Genomic DNA, 8833 nt, shown 5'->3' on the forward strand with positions numbered 1-8833 from the left:
CAACCCTGAAAAGACAGCAGGGGCTTCCAGGCATGTCCTCCTTCAGAGGTGGGAATGGGGATTTTAAAGCTCAAATAGAAAGCAGCAGCTAGAGGCTCACAGTTCCTGTTCCACAGGAGGCACAGGTCCACGTTTCAGGTCTGCAGCAGAAGTTTGACTTCTTTGCTGTTTTAACCCAGTGTAGCACTTACTAGAATGCATCGTGTCTCCTGAACGTGGAGTAAGCAGAGCAGTTCAGTAATGCTCAAACCTCCAGCTCTATTAACGGCAGCAGAAAATTGATCTGGTGTTCAGTTGTGTCACAGCCAGGTATTTTCAGAAGCACAACTTCTGAGTTGAGTCCTGGCATCACTGCAGGCCAACCCACAGCCATAATTATTTCAGGAGCTCCTCAATTCTTCAAAGTGTTCTCATCACCCACAGCATCATTTTGTGCTCTCAGTTAGAAAGGATGATAACATTCAGGTCCACGCTGCTTTTGGGTGACCGCAGAGCTAACAGTGAAACAAAACATCATGGCTACTTTATGGGCTTTATCATTAATTTTGCACACACGCTGCCCAGCAGGCAAAGAACACACAGTAGCAAATGCAGACTATTATCATGAAAAATAAGTCACTTTTAGTGGATGCTCTGGTGCAGTAACATCCCCCTTCCACCTTTCTCTGGCTCTTCTAGCTACTATCTATTAAATGACAGAGAGTTGCCTGTTCCTAGTTTAGTATGAGAAACATAGTCTTCTGGGCATTTGGTTAAGCAGAGTAACACAAACTCGGATTCATTTTTAGCACAACAGAAGAGGAAAAGATTGAACAGCACAGACGCACTGCTGCAAGAACTTTAACAACTGCTAACGTTTAGTTTCACATTTGAGGCTGTCATCCTTCCTGATGCCCCTGAGCCTTAGGATGACTTCCTTGCTGCACTGCTACCTGCTGCAGTAGCCCTGCTCAGCCATGCTCCTGGCCTCCTGCTGCACCAGCTCCGCACAGCGCTGCTTGTTTGATCTCTCCTGCTCCTCCTCCTCCCTCTGGCGTTCCTGCTCCTCTTGCTCTTGTAAGCGCCGTTCTGTCAGCTGAGCAGAGACAAGATGAGGGCTGTTACAGCCAGGTCACACAGATGCAGGCCAGAACACAAACACGTGGTTGGAGGCAGTAGCACAGCAAGGTTTCCAGCACAACCAGCCTGAACAGGCGCGCTGGCTCAGCCAACAGATGACACAACAAAGCCAGTGGCTGTGCAGACACTTGAACAGAAACAGCCAGAAAGGCTGATGGTGCACTTGGGACCAGGAATGTCCCCGACTGATGGCTCAGAAGCCAAGTAAGTCTCTGCAACGGCACGTTTCCATGCACTTTGCAGAAGGAACAGCTGTGTCAGTGTTCTGAACAGCATCTTCGACACTTTGCTCTCTCTGAAAAGCATGCTATACCTGAGCTTCCAGTTCCCGTCTGCGAGCTGTTTTCAGTTCCTTCTCTTGCTCTTTCTCTCGCCTTGTCAGTTCTTTTGCCTCCTCAAGCTCTTTAATCAGTTGCTCTCGGTGCTTTATAGACTCTTCTTGGGCCTGTCTGTTTAACTCCATCTTCTCCTGGATCTGGCGCTGCCTGCCTGCAAGGACCTGTATGAAATGAGAGGATTAAGAGAGTAGATAAGGAAGAGGCCAGATTTAGAAGCAAGCCTGGGGAAATCTCAGTATAGGCAGTTAAACAGTTCTCAGAAAAGTTTATCAGACCAACAGAAAGACTCGAGCACAGAAGGCTGTGACCCTCTGCAGGTCGGAAGGTCACAGCTGGAACAACAGCTTTGTCAAACCAGGAGACACCTCATCAGAAAAAGTCATCACCTCATTCATCAGGCGATCTCTGGCCATCTTCTCTCTTTCCCATTGTTCTTCCCTCTTCTCCCACATTTTTCTAGCTTCTTCTCTAAAGGTGAAAGAAAGGTTCCTTTCTAATGTTACTCCTTACCTGCAGGCACATTTCTACAACAGCAAGGCCAACCAGGCACCTTTTTCTGATGTCCACTTCTAAACGTCCACCTATTTAACAAACAGCAACGAACTCTGCCAAACAGGCAAGGACATTCAGCACACACATTCTCTTTAGGGGACGTACAGCAGAGGTGCACACACACCTAAAAATGATCTGTAGCTCTGCCTCCCTCTCTTTTTCTAACTGGAGCTGTTCCTCAATGACACGTCTCATCCAGGCAGCATCTGCAACAGCTCGCTCTCGTCTTTCAGACTGGCGGCGCTGATCCTCTTCTTCTTTCTCGAGGAGGGCTAATAAGATTTGTCTGTCTGTTTCCTTGAGGGGAAAAAAAAAAAAACCTGAAGATTAACAACCATCCAGCAGGCTTCCAGCCTGCCTACTTCTGTGCTCTGTACAAATCATTGGTGACGTAGGGTGTGCGCTCAGAAAGGCACTGACTGCCAGCTTCACTGTGATCTTTTCACTCCAGCCCTGTTCATAAGCCAGAAGAGGCTTCCTAACTGCTTATCTGTAGGCACTGGAGGCAGACACACACACACACACACACACACACACAAAGAACAAGTTCCTTCAGCATGCAGTATCTATAGTGTGTAAATCATAAGATGTTTTCCTCTTACCAGCTCCTCCTGTATCTGCTGGGCTCGTCTCTTCAACTGGGCATCACACTGATGCCTCAGAAAGCGACTGAAGGAGAAAAGCAAAACAAATTCAGACTCTCTCTAAAGCCCTGTTTTATAATATACCAGCATTCAAGAAAGTATATTTATGACAATAAAATATAGAGAGGCAACAGAGATACCTGCTACCTTGAACACGAACAAAAAGCAGTATTGACACCAATGCATTTATGCTTATTAGCTGTTCTGGGCACTTCCAACAAAAAAACAAGTATTTACTGCCCACCCCTGCTATCTAAAACATCTCCTGCTGCAACTATCATGGTCATAGGCAGGGCAGAGATTCTATTCATCACTGCTTAGAGCTACATCGATCCCATACCCAAGCTCAGTCTTCTTCCGGTGCTCTTCCATTTGTTTTCTCTCTTCTTCTAAGCTTTCCAGCTCCCATTGCTGCTTTAATAAATCTTCTTGTTCTTTCTTCAGCTTTGTTGCCTGATGTTTTTGAAAAGGGAAAATCAATAACCAAGAAAGCTCAGGGAGCTAGGACATCCCTGAGAGCCTTTGTACCAGAGTTTGTACCACACTGTTCCTTTGCAAGCAGTCAAACTCACAATTATGGTAAATACTCCACACCATTTGTGTATCTCTTGCTCACAGCATAAGAGATAAGGTGAGGAGCTTCAGCTGAAAAAGCCTTCCATCTGAACCTCTCACACACCTGCATTCATGGAGAGGTCTGCATTACTGACAGAATGCAAGTCACAGCTGACTGTGTTTCAAGTTTAATCTAGGGGAAATCCGGAGGGAAGAGGTCAGGTCAACGTTGCTGCATTTCCAAGTGAAGCAATGAACTTCCTTCCTACATGAGGAGAAGCTGAAAATTACCTCTGCCTCCCGTAACTTCAGTTCTTCTATCTGTTGAAGCAACATCTCTGCTTGTTTCTTGTTTTCCAGCCGACGTTTCTCTTCCTCTTGACTTATTCTTTCCAGAGCCTCCCTTCGTGCAATTTCATACTCATTTTCACAAAGCTTTCTCTCTTCTAGTTCTGTTGCTCCTTGCTTATAGAGCCAAAACAAAGCATTGCATTTAAGGTTAGGCTAAACTCAAAGAAACAGCCTGTGGTTCAGATGCTCAAATCGGATTCCTGGAAGCTGACACATATAGAATACTGAATAAGATATTCTAGGGAAGAAAACAAGCACTAAACAAAACTACAGAGACAAGATACTTGCTGGATATGAACAATAACTCCTAACTGAAAACATCCTTCCATCAACAACTCCTGCTATTCTGCAGACACCAGAACCTCCCACCACTGTGAGAACAAGCAAGGCAAACTCAGTCATTATTCAGTACAAGAGAACAACAAATAGCCAGCTCTCATTCCTCTCACACCCCAGCCCTGGTAGCACAGGAAGGCCAGCCTCTTGCAGCCCGTGTTTCAGGCAGCCCCAGCATACCTGCTGCTTTTGCTTCAGCTGCTCACCCCAGGACTCCACCACGCTTTTCTTGTGCAGCTCTGACTCCACCTGCAAAGAGAGGCAGCACTGCTGTCAGAGGCTTTCTTACCACCAGCAGAACCCAGGACTGCCTGGAACCCCACAGCCTGTTCTCTGCACTGTCCCCAACGCCCAGAGGTCACAAGCTCAGGCTGATGTCACGCACCAGTTCAGGGACACTGTGGTGATACTGAAACCAGCTGCTGGAGCAGCATGTCAGCAGAGTGGGAAACAGGTTAGTACCAATGGTCTTTACATCACAGGCACTGAAGATCTGCTTTCACTATCAGATTTCTGAGTCTCTGAGAAATATCTGCTTTGGGGTGATCCCTTGCAGTTGGGCCTTTTTACTTCTTCACCCTCTGCTTGTCAGATCTTGGTGTAGCGACTGCTGTGACTCAGGGTGAATTGTAACAGCAGATATATGATGACACTCAAGTTAAATTTGGAGTACTGCTGTGGAGTCCTCAGTACAGGAGAGATACGGATCTGTTGGAGCACGTCCAGAGGAGGGCCAAGACAATGACAGACAGAACAGCTCCCTGTGTGGACAGAGGGAGAGCTGGGACTGTGCAGCCTGGAGAGGAACGGGCTGTGGAGAGAGCTGAGAGCAGCCCTTCAACATCTCAAGGGGCTGGAAGAAATAAGGTTTCAAACTGAAAGCGAGGAGGTTTAGACTGGACATAAGGAAGTTGTTTACAACGGGGCAGTGAGGCACTGCACAGGGTGCCCAGAGAGGTGGTGGTGCTCCATCCCCGCAGACAGCCTCAGGGGACGGGGCTGTGAGCGCTGATGGAGCTGTGGGTGTCCCTGCGGTCGCGATGCCGTTCAGGTCTCCTCCCACTCAGTTCTGTGACTCGCTCACTCCGAACGCGCACCTCCCGGAGCTCAGCGCAGTTCTGCTTCCAGTGCTGGTGCAGCAATCGCTCGGCGACCTGAACGCAGACAGCGATGTCGGCGGACGCACCGCGCACCGCCCGGCTCGGCACCACCCCCCGCGGCGCTTACCCGCCTCCTGCGCTCCTCGCGGGCGGCCCTCAGCTCCGCGCAGCGCTCCCGTTCCCCTTCCGGCTCCGTCCCGCCGCCCGCCCGCAGCTCCGCCTCCAGCGTGTCCCGCTCGTCGCTCAGCAGCTCCCGCAGCCGCTCCCTGCGCTGCTCCAGCTGCTCCAGCCGCTCCGCCGCCTGCCGCCGCCCCGGGCTCGGGCCGCTGGCACCCCGCGGCGCGCTCCACCGTGCCTGAGCGGAGCAGCAGATCGCGGCGCGGGCGAGCGAGCGGCTGTAGTTCTCCCAGCACAGCCGGCTCTGCGCCTCCTGCTCCCGCCGCCGCTCCAGAGCCCGGCCACGCGTCCCCCGCCACAGCGCCATGACCCGCCCTTATAGGCCGCGACGGCTGCCGCGCGTCCCCGTGGCAACGGGTACGGGATCCGCCGAGGGACAAAAAGCGTCGGGGCGGCGCTTCGCGGAACGGAGAAGCCGCACGGGAAGGGCCGCAACACCCGAGCTGCTGTCAGCGCGCGTCGTGCCGCACAGCCCGGGCTTTAAGTATTCATGGCACTGTGAATACTTCAGGCGGGTGAAAGGTTTGGGTTTCCTCGGCCTGGCCCTGGGCACGGCCTCTGGGTGCTGACTATGAGGGGACGAGGTCTGGTGCTGCCCCGTGCCTCCTGCACGGTGCATCCAGAGCGCCCAGTACGTGTCTGGGTTTTGGGAACTGCCCTGCTGGAGGCTCTGCTGGAGGCAGGCGTGTCCCGGCTTCAGCTCCGTGGCTGTAAACAGGAGAGCGGTTTTGTACGCAGCCTAATCACGGTAGGACAGGGCAGAACGGCTTTAAACGACAAGAAAAGAAACAGGTTGGATGTCAGGAAGAAATTATTCGCTCAGAGGGCACTGAGGCCCTGCTCAGAGCTGTGGGTGCCCCATCCTGGAAGTGCCAGAGGCCATGGATGGGTCCTGGGCAGCCTGAGCTGTTAAACTGGGCTCAGTCCTGGCTGCTGCCCGGGTCACCGAGCTCCGTGCCATCTGCCCACCGTGAAACCTTCACCTCTGCTAAATAATTCAGAGCCACCCGATCACAACACCTGGCTTGGGGCCCAGCTGTGGGCGTAGAGGACAGTGGGTGCACAAGGGGCACAGGGCTGCCCAGCTGCCCGCTCCCTCGGCCGGAGCTGCGAGGCCCGGGGGTCCCGGAGGGTCTCGGTGCGGACCGCGTGCTCCCGGGGCTCGGCGCACCGCAAGCCCCGCCCCTTCACCTCGATAAGCCACGCCCATTGCACCGCTAAGCACCGCCCACTCACTGCTACAAGTCCCGCCCTCTCGTTCCGATTGGCGGCCAGGTCGGTGGGTCGTGCGCAGCCATTGGCTGGCCGCGAGGAGGGGCGTGACGCGGCGCGCCGCGCTGCCGGGTCGGTGCCGGGTCGGTGCGGGCCGGGCCGGGCCGGGCATGGCGTTGCTGCTGGAGCACGAGTTCCGGCCGCTGCCGGCAGACAAGCAGATCGAGACGCTGCCTTTCCTGGAGGCCGTGGCGCACCTGCCGCCCTTTTTCGGTAAGAGCGGGACGAGGGGGCTGCGACACCTGCTGGACCCGATACCGGACCGCACCGGGATGTTGCCACCCACGGGCACGGAGCGCTTACCAACCCCCGCATGGACCGGGCCGCCCTGTCCGATGCCGGGACCCCAATCTGGGTCCCACACCCCCCGGGTTCCATCCCCCCGGTCCCGGTCCGCACCTCCCGATCCCGCCCCCGGTCCCGCCCCACTCCCCCGCCCCACCGAGGGACGCTGCCCGGCGGCACCGTAGTTGCGTCAGGGCCGGGCGTGGCGCCCCATCCCGTCCGACCCGCCGAGCAGCAGCGTTGGGAAACGGCCCGACCCCCCCCCGGCGGTGTCCCGGAATGGAACGGGGCAGAACGGGGCTGAGCCGCCGCGCTGCACAATGCGGCATTGTACGCCGCACGGGGACAGCCGGGCACGGGGGCGAACCCCGCGCGGTCCCACGCTAACCCCGTGTCCCTGCAGACTGCCTGGGGACGCCCATCGTGTACTCACCCGTCAAAGCCGACCTGGCCGGGAACATCAAGGTACGAGGGGGTCACCACCCCACGCACGCCGCTGTGGGACCAGGGCTTGGCCGTGGGTGCCCACCCTGACCTCGCACCTCTGCACCCTTGCAGAAAATCCGGGCTGTTTACGACTCCAACCCCACCAAGTTCAAAACGCTGCAGAACATCCTGGAGGTGGAGAAGGAGATGCACGGTGCTGCCTGGCCCAAGACGGGCGCAACGCTGGCGCTGATGTGGCTGAAGAGGTGACACGTTTGTGCATCACCCCTGGGCTCAGCCTGGGATGTGGAGTCGGGGGTCTTGTATGGCTTGGGTTCAGAGTGCCATCCCACATCGGGTTTGGGGTTCCAAGCCTTGGCATCACACTACCAGACTTCCTCTCCCGACAGGGGCCTGAAGTTCATGCTGGTGCTGCTGCAGAGCATCTCCGATGGCGAGCGGGACGATGAGCACCCCAACCTCATCCGTGTCAATGCCATGAAAGCCTATGAGATTGCCCTCAAGAAGTACCACGGCTGGATGCTGCAGAAGCTTTTCATGGTGAGAGCGGGGGGTGACTTGTTTTGTGGAGTTTTTCACAGGGTCATAGAATCATTAAAGTTGGGAAGTACCTCCAAGATCACCAAGTCGGACCACCGACCCATCTCCACCATGCCTGTGTCTCTAAGGAGATATTTGCAGGGGACGCTGCTGCTGATGGGGTCATCCTGGTGTGGGGTGGGCAGGGGGACCTGGGGATCTCGTTGGGTTTTGGGCATCCCCGCAGCCAGGGCTCAGCTCTGCTCTCACCCCATCCCACAGGGCTCAGTCTACGCGCTGCCCTACAAGTCAGACCTGCTCAAGGCTTTGGAGAAAGGCAGGGAGGTGAAGGAGGAGGAGAGCATTGAGAAGATCCACCAATTCCTCACGAGAGTGACGCCCATCCTGGATGCCATCTATGAGATGTACACCCGGATGAACGCCGAGCTGAGCTACAAAGCCTGATGGGGTCAGCACAGCAGCGGGGCCGCACCGCTCCACAAATCCCATTCTGCTCTGGATCTGCAGCCGATAGCCCGTTTTCTAAAAAGAATCATTAATTTTCTATCGAGAATATAGCAATAAACCAATTGTACCCCGGGGGCACCTCGGGATTTCCCAAGCTTTTGTACCACAGAGGAAAAATCCGCTGTTCCTGGGAACCTGTTGCAGGGAATGACGTTTGGTGGGCGGCTGATGGTGCTGCTGTGCTCTGGGGCTGCCCCAGTCCTGGCTGTGCCGTGCAGCTCTGGGCACCCAGCGCCGCTCTGACCCCGCAGCGGAGGAACGGAGGAACCCAAGCGATGACCTTCCCGGTGCCCCCAACCTTTTCCAGCGCCGCGGATGGAAGCGGTGCCGGGATGTTCCGAGCGCTGTTTGCCGGATGCCTTAAGGACCTTTCACCAGCGGGAAGCAGAACTCAATAAATCTCACCTTAACCTGAAGCGTAATGCGGGACCGGGGCGGGGGCTGCGCTGGGGGGCGGCCCTGGGGCGGGGAGCGGGGCGGGACGGGCACAGGGATGGGCCCCGCGGCGGCGGCGGAGCGGCGGGAGCTGCGCGGGACGGGCGGCGGGACGGGTACGGGGCTGGGGGTGGCGGGAGGGGGCCGGGATGGGGATGAGGGTGGGTGGGGAGGG

At 55.7% G+C, this 8833-nt stretch overlaps 2 protein-coding genes across 3 annotated transcripts; one reads left to right on the forward strand and one right to left on the reverse strand.

The window, feature by feature from the left end:
* Positions 1-518: 518 nt before the first annotated feature.
* Positions 519-5479, reverse strand: LOC122165558 (trichoplein keratin filament binding). 2 transcript variants are annotated; one of them, XM_042828684.1, is made up of 10 exons: positions 5123-5479; positions 4993-5049; positions 4076-4144; positions 3500-3673; positions 2994-3106; positions 2612-2678; positions 2134-2306; positions 1844-1925; positions 1433-1618; positions 519-1075 (listed from the first exon to the last, which is right to left on the reverse strand). In XM_042828684.1, the coding sequence occupies exons 1-10, from the start codon at positions 5477-5479 to the stop codon at positions 929-931; spliced, it is 1425 nt and encodes a 474-aa protein (XP_042684618.1). In that variant the 3' UTR covers positions 519-928. The 2 variants fall into 2 exon arrangements, with proteins under 2 accessions (XP_042684618.1, XP_042684619.1); XM_042828685.1 differs by lacking the exons at positions 519-1075; positions 1844-1925 and adding an exon at positions 1968-2038 and having other exon boundaries at positions 1439-1618.
* A 1040-nt stretch (positions 5480-6519) lies between these two features.
* LOC122165559 (glycolipid transfer protein) lies at positions 6520-8317 on the forward strand. The gene is made up of 5 exons (XM_042828686.1): positions 6520-6657; positions 7133-7194; positions 7288-7421; positions 7566-7716; positions 7978-8317. Exons 1-5 carry the CDS (start codon positions 6555-6557, stop codon positions 8158-8160), a joined length of 633 nt encoding a protein of 210 aa, XP_042684620.1. The 5' UTR covers positions 6520-6554; the 3' UTR covers positions 8161-8317.
* The last annotated feature ends 516 nt before the right edge of the window (positions 8318-8833 follow it).

Source organism: Centrocercus urophasianus, unplaced genomic scaffold (genome assembly GCF_019232065.1).
Source record: "Centrocercus urophasianus isolate 14NV4802_14NV808 unplaced genomic scaffold, USGS_Curo_1.0 seq_30, whole genome shotgun sequence".
NCBI lineage: Eukaryota > Metazoa > Chordata > Aves > Galliformes > Phasianidae > Centrocercus > Centrocercus urophasianus.